General features: G+C 37.0%; 1 protein-coding gene across 5 annotated transcripts in view; it reads right to left on the reverse strand.

Annotated features, from left to right (window-relative positions):
• The window catches only part of C2H8orf34 (chromosome 2 C8orf34 homolog), a 175,058-nt gene that overhangs the window by 35,800 nt on the left and 114,348 nt on the right, over positions 1-24,910 (reverse strand). For all 5 annotated transcript variants that reach the window (XM_076329589.1, XM_076329588.1, XM_076329592.1 and 2 more), the window contains one exon: positions 4,618-4,703. In XM_076329589.1, the coding sequence (XP_076185704.1) occupies positions 4,618-4,703 (86 nt within the window). The remainder of the gene's footprint in view (positions 1-4,617; positions 4,704-24,910) is intronic.

The following is a 24,910-nucleotide window of genomic DNA, read 5'->3' on the forward strand; positions in this document are numbered from 1 at the left end:
AGTGAGAAGGCTACAGTGCCTCTGTGACACATACATTAACGACTTAAAACAGAATTGATGTACCTATGTCAGAGAAAGCAATTTCCAAGTAACATGCCATGCAGTTTCACTCTTTGCCTGACAGTCTGCTAGGCACTTAGATGATGTTCATAAGCAGCCTAAGAAAACAAGATGCCCTGATCTTCCCCAGGTTCTGCTTTATTCAGACACTTAGCAGGGAGGTCCTTATGTTTTCAGAGTGCCCTGATTTGTTAAACATCTCAGCCTATACTTACTATAAAGACAGAACTATACTGAAGTACGGCAACTACGGTTACCACATTCATTGCAAACACAAAAGCAAGCAGAGGAAGAAGAAGTAATGACGATGCAAAGTTGTGGTCAGAGAACTGTGCAGGAATTGGGAGATGATGCCACATTTTTGCCACTGCCGTATCTAGTTCTCAACCCTAATTCCCACGTATTTGCATCCTTATTAATTTTTTACCCTGGTCATGCAGTTCCATCTGGAATAGCACTATAGGCGTTTCATACATTCCTATTTCTATTGAACATCCCCAATTTCAAACTTTTCCTCTACATCCAAATGCCTGTTTTGAACTTTCTACTATATTGGCACTTTAAAGTTAAAAAAAAAAATGTAGAAGCTACACATCCTAGTCTTTTCAAGTTTCTTCAAGTAGAAACTTTCTAGTTTTTACTGGATAGAAACAGGAGCTGGCTAACTGCAAATAATAAAAAACAGTGACTCCTGTTTTGACAGGGAATGAACTACTGATGTGGAATTTGCTTAGTAAAATTTATTTAGCAAACTAAATATTATGTATCACAGCATAATCTGTGTCTAATAACACAACAGAATAGGAAATATCACATGTACACACTGTGGCATAGTACCGTATAATCTATCATTTTCAGTCCAATTATATTATTCCAGGTAAAGCCACAAAATAAACAAGTCTTTGCCCACACCCCAGAAATATGTGGAGTTGCATAGTACGCTGCCAAGTAACTCACTTTACAAACAGCTTTTTCAGACAAAATGAGGAGTGGTTTAGAAGTGCTACGCTTTTCATTTATCCAATATTAAGAGTTTACTCCCTAATAAGTTATAGTATTTTAAGCTTCCTTCTACAAGAATGCACTGACTGCAAAGATCTTATTTGCAATAATGTCTTCTTTTGCTGCCTTATATCATGGCTTTCACTCAAAGGTTAAGGTACTTTTCAGCAAAAGAGACTGAAACAAGTGAAACAAGGTTCTATGGTTCTTATAGACAACTGGGATTGAATGAACAATTATCCTTTAGTGATACTATTTCTTAATATCCAAATTAAAAAAATAAAAATACACAGTAGTAGATGACCTCTACAATCCCCCAACCTGAAAAACAGACTGAGGGCTGACAGATGCAGATTTTTACTGGATCAATCCTGTTGCAGTGTCTATCTTTTGAAGCCTCAGCCATTCTCCCCATCTATCTGTACAGAACAAGAGCAAGGCTTAATGGAGGACTGATCCAAGAGACAAACCTGACAGGCTTGGCATCTACAGGGGACGTTTGCTGTGTGGTCACCAAAGCTGCTGCTTCTTATCAAAATCAAGAACCTAGCTATTAAATTCTTCCCGTAGTTCTTTCCTGTGAAGTGGTCCAATGGGAAAGAGAAACAGTTTTGAGAGGTATAGATTAAGACAGTAAAAAGAAACTGCAGCGTTAAAGCGTCTTGTGTTCTCCGATTTTGAGACCTGATTCCTATCTCTCATTTTTACTGCTTAGATCAAACACAACTCTGTCCAGTTCAGCAGGATTATACTAGAGGGAAATCAGTGTAGTGGTTAATTAGAACCAGATCCAGATTGCCAGTGGAGTCAGTATAGTGCCTGATGCTGCAGATGATCTTCTCACATAAGCTATTACATTGACTTTATTAGGTGGAATTGCTTTAGTAAGGCTTATTTATAAGTGCTGTTAGATCAGATGTGCTGCCAATTACTTCTGAACCTAGTTCATCTGAAATCCACGAGAGAGATGCTCCAGATCTAACAACTTAACAATTTCCCACTAACGCAGAAACAGATCATTATCTAAAGAAAGCGACCCTCAACTTTGCTGTGCATCAGCAGCTTGCTTGCATATCTTGAACGAATGGTTTACATCAGCACTTCCCAATGCATAGTTTTCTCTCAGTAAGGTCATCGGTACTGATAAGTAAGAGCAGAAAATAAATTGAAATAAACCTGGTAAGTGAAGACTGTTAGTCACTTTTTCATGATATAATACATTCTTAAGAGGAAATAACTAAAAATTCAGTGGAACATGATGCCTTGGTTACTTAAGGTTTTGTACCAGTATCTTTAGGAGTCTCTTTTATCATCTTCTTCTCATACATAGTATTTATTGGAAATAAATATCAGAGGCACAGAAAACAAGTAATGTGCTGCATTTATAGGAAAGATTGATAGAATGGGCAGTTGCCTGAGTTCTGTGCCTGTTTCTAGTCTGTGCCTACTTGTAAAATCCAGCTGTGCTTTTTTTCAAATCAAAATGTATTACTAGCCAACATTTTAGGGAAAAAAAAAATATATTTTGAAAGGCTGAACATTTCTGAGAGCACATCTTGACAGAAATTTGGCAGTACCTCACTGTTGACCTCAGTCCTTTTGCTGCAGGGGCTTTGCTATTTTCTAGCTATATGACTAACAGGTTCATGTATATTCACAGACGTGAGGTAGACGCGTTTATAACAACATGAATGTCATTGCCCCACCTACCTAACTTTTACTCCCTGTATTTTTATTGGAGGTGGTTTTTTTAGGGAAAGCGTTCTCCATCTTCTCTATATCCATACTGACTAGAGAGTATCCAGAAGCATATAAAGTGGTCCGAGTTACCATGGCTATAGCATTCTTGTCCTCCATACTCTGTGATCATGAAAGATCCAGCTTCATTATTACACAGCATCCAGCACCTTCTGACAGTTTCATCTTCTTTAATCCTGGTGCCTCTGCCACTTAGCAACAGCTAACTATTTTATTGAAGCCTACAGTTTCAGAAGATGGCATGGAAAAGTGGGCATATTTCCACTTCAAGAACAAGGGTACACAGGAAGGAAAAAAGAAGGCAGAGATCTGTTCAAAACAAATTGTTTCAGGAACTGTAGAACTTTTTCCTACATGTATGTCTTACCCCTCCTACTTGTTTCTGCTGCAATAATCTCATGCTTGCATATCCCCTTACCTATCCCAAACAAGCCACCACCACCTCCCTTCCTGGGGATTACTCTCATAACAGAAGAAATTCACCTTCCTTTCACAGGGCTTGAGTGCAGTCACCACAGTCTGGGTCGCTCTTGCTGACAATCTTCATCAAGCTTGTAAGAATATCATATTTTGAGACTCTGAGTCCCCTATTAATTTTTTTTATAAAGTGATCAATGGCAGATGAAAGGAAAAGCAAATGGCATGACTGCACGAAGCCATGCATTCTCACAAAACCAGTTTGAAAAATTTATCTTTAAAGACATACTAGTTACAAATGCTGACATACATTGGTTTACAAATGAGGTAAGAGAAATGAGCAAAAGCTCAGGTTGCCATCATACCTAATAGCACTAAGTAGCAGAGAGTTAGTAGGATAATTAAAAACAACAAAAGTTAGTTCCGATTTGTTTTGCATTGATTAATCAACATAGCTAACTTTTCTGTGGCTGCTGAAGACTAAACTGCAAATCAAATCCTCCAATTAATAGACTCGGCTGGTTCTGCCCAACAGTAAGGGAATGGACTGAAAGATTTATCTTTGCAGATTCTCTGTCCAAACCTCTATTCCTTTCTGTCTCCATTCCAGTGACAGCTAAGATGAAGTTAACCTTCATCAACTTATCTTTCATAGGAAAGCAGGGCATTCTGTGGCAAGATATCCCTTAGGAAGTGCCTTTTCCATTAGATTTCAGGTGTTATTCTGTTCAAAAACCTGAGCAGAAATTGAAATAAGGCCGAGTGTCCTGACTGCAGATTAGCGCAATGTATGATTATGTTTGTATGAGGAGAAAAAATGTTCTTCAGAGCTATTCTATGAACTCCTTTTTATTGTATTTTAATTCTAGTTAGTGGTGCTTGGAGAGATCAGAGAAGCATTTCTGATACTTAGTTTAAAAATAGGGGAGAAATTCTATAACTCTTTTTATTTTTACTGTGTATTATTTGAATCCTGTGGATGCATTTGTAGTATTAAATTAAATATTTCAAAGACCATTCTTTGGCATAGAGGCCAACTGGCAATGAACAGCCCATGTCTATGCTATTAAGCTATTTTACATCCAAAATAGTATGCTAACATACAAACTGTCTACTAAGAATGAATCCTGGCCCAAGGCAGCTCCCAAAACGTGCCTAGGAATTATTCTGGCGTGCTAATTGGACATGACAAAAAACATGTTAGGGGCTCTTCTAACAGATTTGAAGTGTAAATGATTGAGTTCAAATGCCCAGGAACACTCTCTAAAAGTGTTTAATCTTCTTTTACAGACAAAACCTCTACTCTTAAATTCAAGATTTTGGTGTTTGGGGTTTTGTTGTTTTTTTTTTTTATGAGCAGCAAATATTTATATAACTTACCATCAGAGTCTGACACTGCTGGCTCAGATGTTTGAGATACCATGGAGACATCTTCTGGCCTTTCTGCCAAGTTATCTCCTTGCAATCTAAATTGTGGAAAAATGGAACGAAAACATTTGCAATCATATTCCATAGATAAGACAGAAGAGTGTTATCTCTGACTACATACCCTACTCACAACATTGGCTTAGTTAAAAGGGTAGCTTTGCTGAAAAGCCAACATCCATGGTTTAATCATATCATCCCAGATTGTCTAGTAACCAAAACTAGCCTCTAAGAAACAGTCAACTGAACCGTAGCTTATGTATTTTTGTAAGACATTTTAACAACAGTAGGGTTTTGGTGGTATCATGTGCATATGAAATGGCAAACTTCCGTCACTACACTCAAAAATATTTTAATTGAACAGGACTGTAATGGGTGTCCATGTCAAGGTGTTGGCAGCGGGGGCGCTGCAGGGGTGGCCTTGGTGAGGAGAGGCCAGGGCTTCCCTGTGCTGGACACAGGCGGTTCCATCCAGCTCCAGAAGACCCATGGCAGGACACAGCTGAGCCCATCAGGCAAAATGGTGGTGCCTTGGAGAAAACATAGTTAAAGAAGAGCAAACAATGCCACACAGGCAGAAGAACAGAAGAACAGAAAGAGTGGGAAACAGCAGAGGGAACACCAAGGTCAGAGGAGGAGGTGCTCCACGCTCTGGAGCAGATTTTTTTTCCTGAAGGGCTGCAGCCCACAGGGAGAGCCCACACCTAAGCAGGTGAAAAGTGTGAGGAGGAAGGAGGGGCAGAGAGGAGCCATTATGGACTGACCACAACCCCCCATCCCCCGTCCCCCCTGCACTGCTCAGGGGGTGAGGAGTCTGGAGTGAAGGAGCGAAGTTGGGCCTGGGAAAGGGGGGAGGAAAGGTGTGCTTTTAATGTTTGTCTTTTTGTTTCACATTACCTAAATCTATTTTAATTGGCAATAAATTAAAACTAGTTTTCCACAAGTCAAGTCTGTTTTGCCCATGACAGTAACTGGTAAGCAATTTCCCTGTGTTTATCTCGACCCACAAGCTTTTTCATCCTATTTTCTCCCCTCGTCCTGCTGAGGGCAGTGAGTGAGCAAGCGGCTGGGTGGGGGGTTGGCCCTTAGCCAAGGTTAACCTACCACAGGGAAATACAGGCAAGACTATTTCCTCCTCCTTTGTTACTTTTTAAAAGAAAAATACAGTAATTATAGCAGGCTTCGTCTTCAGGCTTTTCCCCTGCATCAGCTGACTGCAATGCCTTGACAGCAATTTACAAAAATAGTCCTTGTATCTGTTCTTTTAAATGAGCATTCCAAGAGTCTCACCATCCTTCTTCAGGCTCCTACGAATCCTGAGTACAGATTCTGCTCTGAAGAAATGGTTTGTAGCTCTTAACACAATATAACTGCCATTTACATAAAGGTTATCTTACCTTGAATTTATTCAGACACGAAAAGAATAAGAAAAATGCAATTCAATTTTGCAAAGCCTAGGAATCATAAAAATGCATCGAAGTAAAACCTTGGGGAAAGAAATAACTTCTCTCTTAAAAAAAGTTCCTTTCACTCTGTATTCTCACTCTCTGCAGCTGCTTTACAGTAAACTTTGAACCCCCATATCTGCCCTATCTGAATTTCACATTTTATGACTCTCACGGTTATCTAATATATTTGGATCTTAAGTCATCTACTTGTTGGTACCATCTCAAAACCATTCCCCCCCCAATTACTTTACCTCGTTTTATTGCCCCTGGGATGGTTTATTTATGATGGAAAGCTCAATGTAAATTCATAATTATTCTTACCTGAGGAGGCAGCTCCACAGAACACAAAACTCCTCAAGGCAACAAAAGTGTAAAACTTAGAAGCTGTAAACCTAATTTTGAAAAGTACTTCTATGAATACTTTATAGCTCTACACCTGGTTTGTAATGCTTTAGTTACCAATTCTTTAAAAGCCTAGCTTGTCAAACAGGCTCTTCTAAAGATGACAGTCAAACAGACGCAAATAACTTTGTACCATTATCATAATGATATTCAAATAGGGAGAAAACAAATTGCAAATGAAATAACCATGTGAAAAAGGAAGATCTCAAAAATCACATCATTTTCCTTTGCATTAAAATTGACCTGTCCTCCTTCATTACATACATATGCATGTTTACTGCAAGCATGTATTCAAGCTTATTAAGGACTTGCATGGAATCGCAGGAACCAGAAGTGATGTACTCTTCTCTGCAGCCATGTTCATAGTTTTTTTGTGTTTAATTAAAAGGAAAATTACTCCAACCTTCTCTGTTTATATTGCAGGCAGTCATAAAAAAATTATCTCTAGAAGTAGGAGCTGCTTTTTTTATCCCATCAGAATTTTCAAGATTTTATAATACGTTCCCATTCTGAGACTTCATAAATCCAAACCAGACATGAACAACTGAAATTATTCTCATTTTATTCTAGAAATTACATATATTTAAGTGGCCCACTGCCTCATGAAAAACATGCAAAAAAAAAAATCTTTTCAGTGTATCTAGTCAGAAAAGCCATTTCATATGATTTCCCTTTTTAGGAGGAAACGGCTGGGTGAACTGGGTGGGTGGATGGGTGGGAGGATGGGTGAATAAGATATCTGATGACGTATCTGGACCTCATTTTCACATCCAGTTTTCAACTTATTTATGTATTTCTTACATGTGGATTCGTATTGGAATAGATTCTCATGTGACTCAAGCAACAAAAGAAATCACAAACACTACTGCTCGCCAATAGAATTCTGTTACTTGGACTATTCTGATTTCTTCTTCAATAGTAATAATATTCATAAGACACCTCCACAGTAAAATGAAAACACTTAAAAATTCTTAAGCAATAGATTTAGAAAGAAGCATACATCTAAAAGAGTGAAGCATTCTGAAGCACTCATTATACAATCAGAGATGTATTTTCTAATCTGTCCTCATTTACGCTACTTTCTTCCCTGGTTCATTCTTGCTGAATGTCTTCCAAAAGTGTGTTGCATCACGCTACAAGCATCATTAATGTTGGAAGGTCTAAGCTATGAGATCTACTTATCTGGTCCCTGGTACTACAAAAGCATTTTCATCTCCAGCTCTTTTTCTTGCAGACTAGTTGTACACAGAAGTGTAAACTCCAAGGTAGACTTGATTCTTTATTGCCAGATACCAGATAGAAATTCCTTTAGCAAAAAAAGGTAAAATGATGACCAAAATGTTGCGTTGGAACTTTTCATCCACTGTTTTGGAAAAGGTGATTATAAAAAGAACAATGTATATGAGAGTCACATCCTTGATTGCAAAGCAATCTAAAAAGAGTCAAGCTTTTCCAAACTGGTGGCTAGCTTTGAAAATCTTGGCTGTTATTTTCAATGTGTACTCTTAAAAAAAAAAACCACCCAAAACCAAGTTACCTAAAAATTACTATCTTACTAATACTTTACAGACTATTTCAGTTATTAACTGAAACATTATTTCACCTATTAATTATTTTAATGGGAGTCTAAACTTGATACCTGAGAGTCAACATTTTTTTCTATATACATTCTGTTTATAGTGTGATCTCTTGCTTAGAGGCCATTGTTTCAGTTACATTCAACCAGTTGCATGTTGGAGCTTCAAGAGCTACAAAGGCAAACAGCCTCCAGGCAAATATTTCAATTTCCTTTGACCCAAAAATGCATTCTGTAGGACTTGTTCCAAGAAAACTGCCAAAGACATTCAGAATAAGTTCTACAGGATGGGTGCAGCAGCATTATACCAGGTCTATCACTACAAACAAGCTTGTGGGTGTGTGAAACACAGTCATACTGCCAGTATGATTTAGAAAACATGATACTATAAGACTATGCAAAAAAAGGACAAAACGATTTCATCTACATTCCTTGAATGAGTCACAGAGGAAGGCAACAGCAAATAGGAAAAATAGAGTCAAGATTGAAATTACAGAACTTTTTTTTTCTTCCACTACTTTGAAAAGGTCTTTTCACACTCCTGAACAATCTATAAGCACACACATTATTATCTAAGAAATGGCAGTGACTAAAGTCAGCAAAAAGAAAACATGTTGATTCCTTTGCTGAACGTGACCATTTAGGATGTTTTTCTTTCTTAAAAGAAGATTGTTGGAGAACAGGGCATGCCATCAAGATGAGGATGTTACAATTTGATATTTCAATAGAAGTCACCTAATTTTACCAGATGAAAAAAATACTAAGATGAAGCTATTATTTGAATCCCAGTTGCTAAACTGAAATGAAAATGAGGTTAACTCCGTGATTCACGTTACGTAGCCTCTCACCAATGAGGCTGTGTGAAATAACCTACATAAAACCCCATTCTGATTAATATGGCAACCTCTTTTTGAACATCATCAATATTTCCCTAGCAATTTTGAGTGTCCAACACCACCTCAGAACACATTGTTCTGTGGTATCACAATTATCAACAGTCTTACTGAAACACTTGTAAATCCCTATGATTACAGAGGTTGAAAACAAGTCACTGCCTCACTGATTTAATCCTGCGGGCAGTGCAAGAAGCAATACCCTAAAGAAGTATCAGATACTAATTCCTACTCTAGTTCCATTTGTTGCAAAAAAAAGTGAAATAAAGCAGACTAATAGCCATAAATGTTTCACCTTATTTCCATTTTCAAGATGACAGCATGTTCCAGGGGAATTTTACAGGGATTAAATATGCAGCATGTAAGTATCCGTAACATAAATTTAGTGACAGGGACATTGTACACCATGCGAGTGGGCTAAGGATTCAGTGCAGATCTGTATTTCCTGCCTGGTAGATGAGCTCTGTTGAGTGGCTGTTTGGTGGAGTCCAGCTGGAAGAGACTGATCAAGTGCTACAAAGTCTCAAGCTTCTCTTGCGCCTGACCTTTCAGAAAGACCCATTCTAGCACTCAAAGAAAGATTCTTGAGCTTTTCTGATGGCACAACTTAATGAGGAAATGCCTCATGGACTAACTTTATTTTCCTTCCTAGCAACCTCCTCATCCTCCCACCCTGTTTTCAAAGATACAATAACATCCCTGTGGCAATCCAATCATTACTATCAGAAGAAAATACTGAATGCATCTTGATCTTTCTTCTAGCATTACTTAGCAGCTGGAAATAAATTGGCACAGTGTAAGCAGTCATTTTGCAAGATCAGCTTTGCTTTGAGCTTGAACAGTCATCCAGCATATCATTTGTTTCTAGATTGTACTGTCTGTTTGAATCAGATTACAGAGTCAGAGTCTTCCATGTGTTTGCATAAAGCAAAGAGTAATCTGTAAGTACTAAAGAAGGAATGAATTAGTAGTATGAATGAATACATGCTGTATGACTTTTTTAAAGTCAACAATGAGGTTTCCATAGCAGCAACATATTCCCCATTAGATGACTTTGAAAAACTAAGAGCTTTTCCCTTTTAGTTTCTGAAATTTACCAGTAAGTCCTTTTGATACTATAACACATGCTACTTAATTATGCCAAAAATATTACAGTTGGAGCTATCTACATAACTTTATTTAATTACAGCTATATAGAAGTAGACACAAGAAAGGACCCTTACATACAGAAGGTCTATTCTCTGCAATACGCAAATCTTTGAAATGACATCTACTTTTTCTAACACAGTTCACTAGGACATATTTCTTACTGAACTTTTCTTCTAATCAAACTGATATTACGTAAGCAGACTGTGTGGTGAAACTTGTCACTACTATCTGAAAGTTAGTTCTTCCCAAAACTTGACATATTTGACAAGAAAATAAATGTTGACAGTATCCAAAGTCCAGTTGAGTTTATTGCTCTTCTTATTGTAATCAGCTATACGGCATGTCATTACACTTCCCCATTCTTTTTGTGTGACAGAACTAGTGGTCTTGTTTTCAAATCTCTCTGATACCCATCAATATCCAATTTACCTGAGCTATTAAGAGGACAGCCTCTTGACATTATGGTAATTGTTGCTTTAGAAAGATGTTAGATTGATGACCTCACTTAGAAGCTGAAAAGAAAGAGACAAGATGATCCTACAAAACAATTCCTTATATGAATCCAAAATCCATCTAACAGCATCCTAAAATGACTAATTATAATGGGTACCTAATAAAGTGTGGGTATAGGGGAGATGGAAGGAAAGAGTAATGCTAGAGGAGCTGTGATTTCTCCACTTGTACCACCCCTAAAACAATGCAGTAGCCCTCATACAGCTGCAGAGTTTCTAGACAATAGGACACTGGAATTAAACTATATCTTGGGGGAAAAAAAAACAGGGAACAGCTGAGGAAGCTGAATTAAAATCGTTTTTTTTCCTCCATGATTTAAAATTGGCATGCATTTTCAGATTTGAAATTTGTGGAAACATTTACACTTGAGCAAAAGGGATTTTTAAGAGGTATAACAAAGTCCTGCTCTGAGGGCAACTATGGGTACGTCTATACTTGAGTGTGTACTTGACTGCACGTACAGATGCAGGACAAATTCCTACCTAAGAACTCCTCCAGTGCACTAAACGTAGACATACATTGTCCTCTATGTCAACACTGTTGTCCTATGATATTCTTAAAATTAGTAGTAAATGAAATTAAAGTAAACCCCATGTTACAGCAGAATACTACAACAACAACAACAACAAAAGTTCACTGGTGAACACCATTCTCACAAAATTAATGGATTAGAAGAAAAAAAAAACTTCCAAGGACTACCTCAGATTCATAAAAATAATTAAAAACACTTAACCACAGGCATAGGTACTTTCTAACATCAGGGCCTAAAGTATCCTGAAAGCAAAGAAATGGAAATGTTTCTGAAACCTAGTATTGAGATATATGCTCTTTAGTATTTGTTCTTTGTGTGGACTACTAATTCAAAGTATGTGCATTATAAATTGCCTTGTGCTAGTGTATAGCAGAGGTTGTGCTTTAGGAAATTTTTGTGTCAAATCAAATACTAAACAGGAGAGGAGATTCACCTTCAGAGGAAGGTGATTGTTCACTCACAGACAGAGGAATTGGGATTATATTTAGATTAATACTATTCTGACATAGTCTTCCAGAAATATGTCTCAACTCAAATAACCAAATTCCCATTCTATTCCTCCCAAAAATGAACGAAAAAAATCCAAACAGAAAAAGGGTTACCATTTTTGGACAAACTCTCCTTTAATCCCCAAATAAACAACTACCAGCAAGAGTTATTAATTACTGTGTACGTGGCTGGCCTTCAAATTCTCACACATGTCTATGGGACTTCTTTTTCTTCTTAAACATAGCAAACTAGAGCTGGATAAATTTGCTCAAATTCTGATGTTCCCCAGAGGTGAACAACAACAGAAACTCTGAAATTCCACTTGAGAAGAAATCCTGAAAACCTGTTATTTCAAGACAATACAAATGCTTCTGCTGGCTTTTTAGTAATAAAGAAAAATTCCTCCAGGGGCTCCAAGACAGGAAAGGGCACTCTCCAAGGAGGAAGTGGGAAATTACATGTCTGAGAATTGCAGCTCCAGCCATTCTCTCTGCTCTGCTCTGTGTCAGCTAAATTTTGTTGAATCTGGATAATTTCTGTAAAACATTTTGGTTTCTGTGAATCATTATTTCCTAAAGAACACACATTGCATTGGAAAATTCCTGATCTGCTTTGCTGAAGACTCAGCTGACTTCTTTTAGATAAACATGGTGAGAAGTTGGGGAAAATTCAGCAAAGAACCCTTAAATCTTTCAGCAAAAAGAGCAGTAAAGCTGTTTTCATGTTCGCCCAAGATCAGTGTACATTTTTAAGGCTACAACCACAAAGAAAACTTCTCAACTCTGAAAAACAGAGGTAGTGTCATGTTTCTATTAGAATCTTAATTAAGGAGATTTTGGCTTGTTGAATCACTGATTTTGCTTAAATTATTTCAAAGTAGGTTAACTATGCTCTTGAAAATATCCTAACAAATACTTCAGTGTTTTACAGTTAGTTTCTTTATGAAGTTGTTATTAATTTGGATCAAAAACTGTAATATACATTTTGTAAGATTAATGAATATCATGAACTTATTAACAAAAGAAACTTATTAAAAATATAACATGATGATGTTTCTTTGGCAACCAAAGGGAATTTCAGTCAGAGATGAGAAGGATAAATTGGACTTACTTTCCCCCCCCCCCCCCTTTCAAATCATCTGCTTCCTTTCTGTAATTTAAAACATCACATCTACATCCAACATCTCTCTCTGATATCACTGTAATACTAAATTATAATTTCCCTAGAACAAATACCTAACTCCAGGGAAGTTATAGCAACAGAGATCAGACAACAAAAGTCCCCAAAGCCCCCAGATGCTTTTAGGTTACATTGAATGTTTTCTTGCACCTTTCCCTAGCAACCTCAACACCACACCAGTAATAGTACTCCAAGCTTTATAATAATTTGTCCTGACTTACCCATAATATGGTGAGTTTATTTCATTCTTTGTTCTCAAACATACTGATCCAAATTCTGATCTCATGTACCTTGACTTACTGTCTCCACAAGTTCTGCACTCCATTATACTGGTGCAAAATCCAAAGCTTCTCCAGCACCTAAATATAAAGCCAGGAATTTCTGACCTATATTCCATTTGTTCTACAACGTCTTTTACAAAAATAAAAGTATTAAAACCGTGCCAGCAAAATTCTTAGTGTATTCACAGGTACAGAGACAAAAAGATGTCATTTTTCCAGTATAGACTATGCCAGTTAATATAATGGTAAAACTATATTAAATAAATATTATTAAACAATATACAGGCAAAAGTACTCTTTTGCTGGTAAAACTCTCCATCTGCTTTAGCTACATACTCTAGCTTCCTAATGAAGGTTAGATTTTAAAAGAAGTTTATACAAATTTCAGATCAATAAACTATAGAAGAAAAATGTCTTAGATCTAGGGGGGGCAAACAACAGAGGATTGTGAATTCAGTGAGTAATGAGAGTGGCTGGCACCTCTCAAGTCTGAAGTAATAATGGGAAAGCTCTGCAGTATGTCACCTTGTTATATTAAAAAATCAGTGTCATAGCTCCTGTTTTCACCATAGACTAAAATACAGGAAGCATCTGCATTGAAGAGAAATGAAGCATGAGGACTATTGGATTATCCTGCAGAATGTTATTCAGGAAGGCAGATGTTTCCAAAATTAAACTATAGACTACATGAATACATACAGATATTTAACAAAATTTCTGAATAAAATACAGGAATATAAACTTAGTGACATATTCAGCATGCTCGCCAACAGAGATTTATAATTCCTTTAAATCCATTTTAAAGAAGTGGTGCAAAGCTCTCAGGCAGGAGTATGTTGTTACTACCATCAATTCTATTTATGTGAGATATACAGCATTTGTATTCTTTGAGTTTCACCCTGATCTAAGGTACAGTTAATCTAAAATAACTCAATTTTCACTGATACTATTCAGATCATAGTCTTGTTTCTTACTTTTGCACTCACTTTCTTAAGGACACTATTTCTCAGTGCTTGCACACTAAAACACAGCAAATGATTTGAAAATTCATAGAAAACATAGTTAAAAATGGATTTTGGTTGAAGTCCATTCTCTTTCTGCAAATTAAAAGCATTATTCTCCAGTCACTCTTGAAGATTTTCATGGAAAGTTTCCATGTCACCAATACATAATTCACAGCCATAATGTTTTCAGCTGGTGAAACTAGAATATCCACTTGCTGAGCAAAACTTACACATTGACACAGCCTGCAAAATAATCTTTTCTGTGTGCTGTTTGCCTTTTCAAAATGTCTGAATGCAGGTCTTTGTGCATTTAAATAAGTACACTCTGCGGCTATTTCTGAGGAAAACCAAAAGTGGAAATATATTTCCCAGAGTAAGGAATCCATAAAGAGACTGAATTATCTAATCCTTTTACAAGATGGGGAATTAAGCCATTCTTATGGCAATCTTTTATCTGCTGCTGGCTTCAAACCATTATCTCACAGGAGAAAAATTACAGTCTTTGTCAGTCTTTTCAGACTTAACACTCTTTCTTCCCCTGTGAACCATTTTTTCTAGGACTCGTGAAAGAGTTTTGTGTGTGTGTGTGTATGTGTGACTTTAAGAGCTATATTAAACTGTTACCCGGAGCCTCAAATTATGACCAACAAGCTTCCCCAAGCTCATGATCTTTTGCATCCAGAAGCAACTGCTATTGCTGATATACATCACAGTGTAGCACCAAACAGAAAGAATTTATAAACACTGCAATAAAGAATTAGCTTGCAAAGCACATATCAAAGAGAGCAAGGGAAAAGAAGGGGGAAAGGCTTGGGAAAGCACTTGTCTTTTTAAATTATTAAGGGGGTTAAACGTGTTTTGTAGGGGAAAAGAGAAAGAGGTGTCTTGACAAGATCTACAAATGAAGGACAGGATGAAATGGATGTTACCCTCTATTAAACTGAGAGACAGAACAATAATTTTCAGGACTAGACAAAGTAATATTAATTTCATTTTCAAATATGCTCCTACTGCTTTCATTATTACAAATCAAGACTGGTACATTCAAAAGAACTAAAAAAATCCTTTAAGTCTACTCTTTTTAGAATTTCTCAACAGCATTTTTAAATGTTTACAAGTGTACCAAGCTCCTGATACCAGTTCTATCTTTTTACAAACAGCCTGAGGTTAAAAAAAAAAAATTATAGCTACTGTTGAACAATAGTTCTTAGAAAAGATGTTCTAGTAACACATCATTAATTCACAGCACCTTATACTGTACTCTTTCTTCATAACCAAAACCAGACACTAATTCCCTGTCAGAAAAGTTACAGTAGGGCTATCTCCAGATGAACTTGGCGCACTAAGTGCCACATTTCCAAAACCAGTCCTATCATGAGAACAACACGTTAGTATGTACGTGTAAGATGCAATTCACATGCAAATTTTATGTACCTAGTGTACACGTTTCAAGTATGTCTATTTTCACTAACATGCAAACACTCATCTTTCTTCAGACAGAGTTCTTCCATTTCTCTTATGCTGACGGACAGTCACTTATGTCAAAAACAACAAGTCTACCCCACACGTGCAGCCTTTAAGGAAATAAAATAGCTGTTAAATCAAACTCAGAGGGAAACGCTTCGTCTCTGAAAATACTGCGTAATGCAAGGACACAGACACACACTGCTCCTTTTAAAGAGATACATGCTTTGTCTGAAAATACTGGTTTCTTCACAGCTTACATAATTTTTGATAACAGACGATGTTTTTATTATGACAGTATTTTGTGGAACTTCTGATAGGTCTGAAATTATTGCTTGGTGGATTTATCCAGTGGGAAATTCTGGTAAAAAAGAGGGAGGAAAGAAGTCTGATCCTCCTGGGATTTTGGTCTGAGCACTTGATATAAATCTCCTGTGTTATATTGTTCCCTTCCCAAGTCACGGTTAAGATTTTGAAAATAGAGAGACCTTTTCCACTCTTTTAAAACACAAATTCATTGAGAGTTTGCCATAAAACTAATTAAGGTTTGGGATTGAAAATGATAATATCGTGTGCATTTTAGAGGTCAAACTTAGATCCCTGAACTCAAAAATTCATTTGAAATCACACAGATATTCTTTATTTTGCATATAGTAAGATGTTCAAAAGAAACATGGTGAAAGAAAAGGCAAGCCAGTATGTTACTCTGACAACTTAGCAAATCAACCTACTAACTCTTAAAAATTATGTTCTCTCTCTCTGATAACCACAAGGACCAGTAAAAACATTTTCTGAATTATTTTTTTCTTTAGCATTTTCCTATTTTTTTTAAAGAACAAGTAATATACCGAAGTGGTACACCACTCCAGAAAAGGAAAGATCAAGTGGTTTATTTTAGCTGTATTTAATACTTACAAAATCAAGAGAAGACAATGAAGACACTATTGTGGTTATTCATGCATCAAAGCTGGACAAATTAATCACTGCCCAGATTCAACTCAGCCAAAAAGTTAAATGCAATTTTTTTGACTAATTTTTTTTGCCACAACTTTTTCTTTTCTTGTAATTCTTTTCATTTTTCTACCTTATAAGAAGTTCTAAGTAGCAAAAGGAAAAATGTGTTTTCTGCACAATTTTCCAAAGTGAAAGGAGATTTTTAAAAGTTATAAAGCAGTACTATACAGAGTTTCATTTGCTTCTTTGCCACTCTTAAAAGGAAAAAGATGCAAATAAAACACTTTGTTTAGGATAAAGTCTGTGAAGCTAGCACAAACAAACATGAGGAAAATTCAGCTCTTTGAAACAAGAGGTCCAGTAAAACTAAGCTTGCAAAAAAAGAAAATAAAGGAAAAAAAGAATGAAAAATAGTGACACGAGTCATCTGGAATGTTTAGTACTTTCTCCTCTGTAAGAATAGCCATTTAGAAATAGTACACAGGCAGAAAGCTAATACAAAATGCAAGATAGGAAAGAAAAAAATATGTATATATAATCACAAGGTTTGGTAACATTTGAAGACATAAACTTCCTAACATTCTGTGCATGAACTCCAATCAGAGAATTTTTCCCCAAAAATTATTTCTGTACCAACCACTTCAAGTTTGGAAACATTGTTTTCCCTTGGTGCTTTGAAGTCATTTGTTCCCAAATTTCAGGAATATTAACAAGCCAGAAGTTTCTGCCAGAAACTGAGTCACTAAGCTGGCCTTACCACTACTGGGCAGACATACAAAAACTATTCTTCATGCAAATGCATGTACCAAACCACACGTATACCTGTATCCATTCCCCAATATTACATCACAGTGTACCGTGCCAAACCAGGGATTATAGGGAGGATTTGAGAGGTTATTCTTTCTGACACATCCGTATATTAATGATTAATTAGAAATATAAATTGTATGACACAATATCGTCCTGTTTGCTACCTTTCTGCTGCATGATTAGACAGAAATTAGCTGTTTCCTTTAAAAGATTACGTTTCAGAGGTGTTTGCACATGGAAAAAGACTAAAAAATAAAAGACTAAAACCCACAAATAAGCAAAATACAAATCCTAGGGGGTTCTTTGTTACATTTCTGTGTAAAAGGCTGCACTCTAGACAAATCAAAACCCATTTAAATGTACAAAAGGACAAGTTTACCTAAAATTCACCATGGAGAATAAAGCTAGCAGGGAAAAAGGGGTCATAATGATTCAAAATCAAGCAGTCAACAAAAAACAGAAGAAATGGAAATTAGTGGGGAACATAATAAAAGATTCAGATGCAAGTCATCTGGATGCTCTGCACCTTCCGCTCTGACAGAATACTCACTATGCATTTATTTACACAGACCTTTGGAGAGTAGCAAATAAAGCTAGGAAAAAGAGGAATCAAAACTATGGGTCAGGTCTAAAGAGAAAATGTAATGCTAGGTTTTCCAAATAGATATATCATGTTATATCATGATTTTGATATCAGAAATTACAATTTATTCTCCTCAAATCCCAATTTCTAGTCATATGCATTCCAGGATCCACCATTTGTAGGTTACTCCCCACAAAACATTAAATTAGGAAGGAAGTTAAAGTCTATAATGAAAAACAGGGATTTAAAGACATCCTTTGAAGTCACATACACAGTGCTCTACTCCTAACTCTGTTAGGAATAGATAATTTTATATTCCCAGTGATCAGGTTCTCTTCTATTTAATTCCATCACCTCTTCATTTATATTAACGCTGCAGTTAAAGGGATGATTATAGTTCACGTAAACATACCTGAACCGCCTTTAAATTAGCATCTGCAGACGCTATCACTGAGTAGTTTTGGCAATTCATGTAGCAGCTAAGGAATTTTTGCACAAGCAGAAATCTCCCTGCCAGATTTCAGTGTAGGCATAGCCTTTTATCATCTGACCCAGACACCACGTACTGTTACATATGCTCAGGGTAAGGGGAAAACAGTCCATGGAGTTTTAATGTCTTCTAGTCCCGCAGGCATTTTCAAGGTACTACTCCCTTTAGAGTGACTCACACCAAAACAGCTCAGCCTGGGAAAGACGACTTCACACTCAGATTGAACGGCAGTCCACTGAAAACAGAGCAGAAGCATCTATAGTGATGACTTGGTCTAATTTGGTAGAACATAAACCTAGACCACCTGTTAAAAACCACACCAGCAGCAAACTCTGCATCCTCCCTTCTTCCAGGATCTATGGCACCTATATGGGATGTCAGAGGTTGCCTCTCTTCTTCTCTCTACCTGATCAGACTCTATCCCAATGTTGCATGGTGCAGCACCCATTCCTTGACACCTTCCCGTCCCCAGCTGTGGAGTTAGTCTGGGATTACCTGCCTGGACAAGATAGGCGAACCCATCCCACTTCAAAAGACAAGTCAGCCATCCCAATGGTTTCTGTGCAGGGAACACAACGAGAGCAGACTAGTCATAAACAATAAGGAAGGGATCTAGTGCACAGCTGAAGTTGAGGAAGCTCAGTAGGCTTCCTTCCTTCACTTGAGGAAATCTTCCAGGAGCCCATCATCTTTAACTGCTTTTTAAATGTAGTCTTTTACCAGTATTTATGATCTTCCTCACAGGGGTAATTAATGTCATTAATTTTCCTCTTTGTTGTCTGAAGTTTCAGTAGCGTTGTCTGCGGACAGTACGTACAGTAACATGGCTTGTTTAACAGTAGTTTTTTCTCTATTTACAGTCATCAGCTTTTCTGCTTTTGATAGTTAAATGAGATCCACTCGTCAAGCTTCAGACACTATTTTCTGCACAGCTCATTACCAAATTTTCCACAAATGCTTCTTAATGACCTCAAGTCTCATTAGTATTGTTATAGCTTTGTGATACTCAGATAAAGCAGCTCCATACAAACTCTTACTCTGTAAGAATTTAAAATGGTCGAAGCTAGATTAACACCAGAGAATTCCCCGACCAAACAATTAATTCCTGTTCTTTTCTAGAGAGATATATCATGGCCAATTCAGACAACAGTTCTATTCTTTCCACCATTATTCTGGTGGAAAACCATTATAGCTGGTTCCTTCAATTCTCTTGTGTCCTCCCACACACGTTCATGGTCCTCATGGCTCTATGTCATGAAGATCTGCTTAAAGTCCAGTGGTGTATTTCAGAGAACCTACAGGTGATTCTTAAATTTCACATAGTACCATGTAGTTTATATGACTATGTCCCAAGTACTTATGGAAGTGTTGGAGACCACACTGTAGAAAACCAAACTTACTAAAATATTGCAAAAATCGAGGTGGTTAAAGAAAAGTTAACTGGTCTTGGTAAATAAGCAAGCTAACTTGAAGATTGTTTGGAGGACAAGACGTCTTAAAGGAGTCAGAGATACAAATGATGAGCAGGGCAACAATGAAGAATTCACAGGCAAGGTAAACTGACATGAGAATTTTTTAGTATCTTTTCCAAACTAAGTTTTCAGAGACCATCTGTAAACGGTAGCATGCACAGAGCATCTCATTTATTCTGCATTAGCAGCTCAAGCACACAAGTTACTACACTTGAACTGTACTCCACATCCCAATGGTGATGGTTAGAAAAGCTACATTTACTTTTTTAATGTACAGATGTACTTTCTTTGTTTATTCCTATATATTTGAGTCCTCTAATATGTTAAAAGGCCTTAGGACATGGTGCTTTTGCTCTAGCTAATCTTAAAATATTAACTAAAATATTGCATCTCAAACCTACATTTGTATGCGACTAGTGCTCCTTCCCAACATTCTTGTTCAGAAGCCTTCAAGCTTGTGGCACAGTATGTTTTCTATAATCCCATTTCTTTTTTAATCACATGCAACCCCTTTTTTGTATTCTATTGATGTTAAGAAGAATGAATGCAGCCCTTGCGCTATTAAAAACAAAAAGCTTCTTACTTCCAGGAATGCATTGGCAAGACTCCACAAGAACAAGATTTAACTTTTGAGCATGGCAGTGGACATACAGGGCTAATGGGTGGTCCTTACAAAAAAAAAAAAAAAAAAAGAGAGGAAAAAAAACAACCCTAAAATTCATTCAATAGTACATTAATATTATCTTATACTTTATGCCTGATTAAATTCTTGCAAAACTCTCAACGTGCAAGTCACAATACATAAGAAAATATGGAAGTGTTGTTTGGCTTTTACAAATTGTCATTTAGATCTTTATTTAACCCATATGAGTTTTGCTTATGTGTGAAGGTGTCTTATGATTCATCGGTCAAACATGAAATTCATTTGTTTTGCCTGTATGTGAGAAAGGATTCACAAAATCATGTTATAGAATGAGTCAGTCTATTCTCTAAATCAGTCAGACTAGTTGTGCCCTTAGATAAAGAGGGAATTATAATAATTTTGCTCAAATGATCTAAATCCAGATCAGTTGTACTGAAAGTGTCTTTGCTAATTTTACAGACTAAATAGCAAAAAGCAAACCTTCCAGATACAGGGGGGTTTGTAGCCTTTTTTTCCTGTATCTATAAACCTTGTTTTGTTCCACCTTGTGAATGATGTCACCCCTTTATTTAGATGACTTAATATGCTGCTTAACTTGCACTGTAGTCCAAGAGCAGCTATGGGAATAACATTGTTCTGTAGCTACTTTCCCATTTGAAAAACCTCTTAAAGCTGTTATCCATCTGCATTTCGCTCATCGTGTGTGAAACATCTATACAGAAAACACAGTAAGCTCTCTGTTTCTTACAGCTATATTCCAGTCTACAAACCAATTTATAGTCCAGGAGAATTAACCCCTCCTTTTATTTCTCTTTCTCTCTCTCTGTTTTTTGGGGGTTTGGGGTTTTTTTTGTTTGGTTGGTTTGGGGGAGATTTTGGGGGGGGGGGGGGTTAATCATAAGCTGTAAAAACCAACTTGGTGTGATAGCTTGAAAGAATCCCCCATCTTCACCTCCTAGATGTCTGGGTGGAGAACATTACCTTTTATTAAAATTACTGACCTGGGCTGTGATAACTCTGTCTATTATTTAAAGATTATTGGTGAAATTATGAGCATTGAAGGTTAGATACCAGTTTCTAAAAAAAAACTTTAAAGTTTGGGGGTTTTATTCTAGTTCAAATTATGTCCATTCTCAGTCTCATTTCTTATGATTCATGAAGAAGCTCGTACTTTTGTCTAAGAGACTTAAGGCAAGGGAGAATGTTGTGCCAAATGCAGCACCTCAACAGCATTGCAGGTTTCCCCCCCAATATAAACCAGATTTAATTTGCCTTGTAACAGAGCAGATTTTTATCTCTAACTATAGTCACTCCCATTTGGCATTCTTATTTAAGATCCTCCTCTGACACTGTGTTAAACAGAAACAGAATAGGGGAGTTCAAAGGGAAGAACTATTACTGTGCAGAGTAAGAGCCTAGTGACAGAGAAAACCAGCTACACAGGACATTTAATACTAGCTTGAACTAAATGCCAGTTACTAGCAAAGGAATAAGGCTATACTGACAGAGAAAGAGGGAATCAGAAGCTGCTAGTATTGTCCTCCTATTATTACATTCTAGAATTTGGGTCCTGATTTTCTCATATATTTGAGTGGTACAATGGGAAGGAGCTAAATTGGAGCTAAATGTAGTCCGATGACAAATATCTCAGCATGGGGAAAACAGTTGGTTCAGTCCATTCTGCTCACAAGTCACTGTACTCCCATGTTTAGCCCATTTGTAGGAAGCTATAGAAGCCACAGAAGAGATAAGACATATTGCTGCACTGTGCCCTACTGCAGGTGTTCTCAGTGGGCATACAAAATTAAACCAGCACTCCTCTCAGGCTAAAGTAACGTACACATAGCCATAGACCTGTTCTCTCTAATTCTCAAATAATGAGGAAGCTCTAATGATCTAGGGCAAGAAAATGTAATCCTAGTAACAGGAGGGTCTAAAACTTACACACGATTTTAATGAAGTAGGGTGGAACTTCGATAAAACTATTTGTCCTTTCCAAGTGAGACCCAAAAAATTAAGCCAAATTAAGTTAAAGCTAGTGCTGAGGAAATCCTTCAATTGTTTAAATAAATCCCTCTCAGAAGAGCCCCAACATGTCCAAGGAAGTGAGGAACCTTCTGGAGGAGGTATCACAGAAGGTAAATCAGAGCAGAGCATTTTTAAAAAAAAATACAGCAAGGTGAAAGATCTAGATTATGCAAATGCAAGAGTAAAATTAAACTTTTTGTCTGAGCCAAGAAGCACGTTTCCTAACATTTGGAACTCCGCCAATCAAATTTCAAGTAAAAAGTCATATTCCTCCTGCACACAGCCAAAATATCTTCAGCAAACCTGATTTGGTAATCTGATTTGACAAGCCCTGTTATCTACAGAACACCCACTGCCATTAATAGCTCCATTCATTTCAAATCACTTTATACAACCAAAAAATGGGTAAAATTAAGAGGAAACACACCTGTTTAATTGTAACCAAAAGTATGCATAAGAACAGCTTATACTGACTTCTTTTTCAATTGTATTCAAATGTGCCTACAATCAAATCCCATAGTATTTATATATAAACTGTACAGCACACAAGACTACTTAGAGAAGAGAATATGAAAAAATAAAAATATAATTTCTAAAACAAATAAATATACTAATAGGTCCTGTATTATAACCTTACAATAAATACTAGGCTTTGTCATAACAACAGAGATAAATGCCAACACTGAGAAACTTCCGTAGGGATGACCCAAATACTCAGGCTGTGATTTTACAGCACAGTATTTTCAATGGCTATATCACTGAGTAACAGAAAATTGAGTTGCTCTTGGAACCAAACCGGGGGGGGGGGGGGGGGGGGGGAATCTATCTTCATGTCCTTAAAGCCACTTGCTTCATGTAGCTCTCTCTCCCCACTACTTCAGCTGCTACAAGAAGGCACTGGACAAATCCACTGTGGAGGTATCGAAAGAGAGAGCTAACTGCACTAATAACTCTGTCTTGAGGTAAGAGAGGAAAGGTGTCCTCAGACTCAGTAAGAAGGAAGGAACACTCCAAAAGAACAGATAGACTTCATCATCTTGAAGAATAAATGCTAGTTTCCCCACTACTGAATACCACAGTAATACCCACTTCTCTCTTTTTACTTCCCTTGCTACTGATGAGATGGTTTATTTTTTTAATTCCTCCAAAGTTTAAAGAAACTGCTAAACTGCAACAAGAGTGAAAAGAACCACAGCCAAGTAGGTATCATCCAGTTCCTCACCAACTTCATTAAACAGGGTAGGGAATGAAATGAAGGTGTACAGGCAAAATAAAGCACTGCTTTGCATTCTCTGATAAGTGAAGTGACAAAAAGGGATTTTATGAGATCTTTCTCTCACAACTCATATTTTAGACTGCAGAGTCATATAGTACAGCCAGTTAAAGGACAACAGCAATAGCCAAGGTTGCTAGGTTTGGCTCAAGATCTGAGCCGTTTGTTCCCTGGTGTGCAGGACTGAGAGAATATATAGTATCTTGGCACCTGCTGTTAGCAGCTACTTTAGGGAATTTAAAATTTAATTAACCTTCATAGTAATCCATACAAGATTTTATGTAAGTTCGAAAAGACCATGTAGAAAATTCAACATTTCTATTTTTGTTACCTTTCTACTTGTTAATCCATGGACAACCGATGCCAGTTGAAAAAAGGTGCCACACTTTCATGTAGCTAGTTGTTTGGAAACACTTTAAAACATAAGCAATTTGTATCTAGTGAATTGGGAAGAATCCCATGACTAGCATGTTTGCTCTTTTCTTAAAGCGTAAAGGCCACACTGCTGACAGCAAAACTCTCTAGAATTACAAGACCATCCAGTCACTGCTGCTCTGACAGTACCGTGAGCTGAAGTTCCCCGAGGCTCCACAACCCTGTTAAAGAGATACTATTGCATGGGTTATTCAGTACGCCTGTAGTTATGCTCCCAGAGCATCAGAAAATGTTTTGAAGCCCCTCTTCCTACATAAGTGCCTTTTAAAAGTAGTAATTTACAAGCAAAATGGGAAAAAAGTAGAAACGTAGGGTGGCATATGGCCAAACTTTTGACTTAATTTCACCACAGGTTGCTTTTTATTTACAAGCGGCTAATCCCCTCTCAAGCTACACAATAGAGCAGCCATTGGCAAAGGCAAGCAGATAAAATTGGCATGCCTCTGTATTGTTCTTGCTAATCTGAACCATTAACAGAAGGGTGAGAAGGCTAGTTTTGTCATTTAAACAGGCTTAAATCCTTTCTCCAAATGAGCTTTTGTCTACGTAGAAGAATGCATCTAGGAAATTTAAGGGGTTTCTGTTAGTGTTGCGTTCTCAAGTTGACTTGGCTACAGGAATACCAACTTG

This window comes from Aptenodytes patagonicus, chromosome 2 (genome assembly GCF_965638725.1).
Source record: "Aptenodytes patagonicus chromosome 2, bAptPat1.pri.cur, whole genome shotgun sequence".
NCBI classification, from domain to species: domain Eukaryota; kingdom Metazoa; phylum Chordata; class Aves; order Sphenisciformes; family Spheniscidae; genus Aptenodytes; species Aptenodytes patagonicus.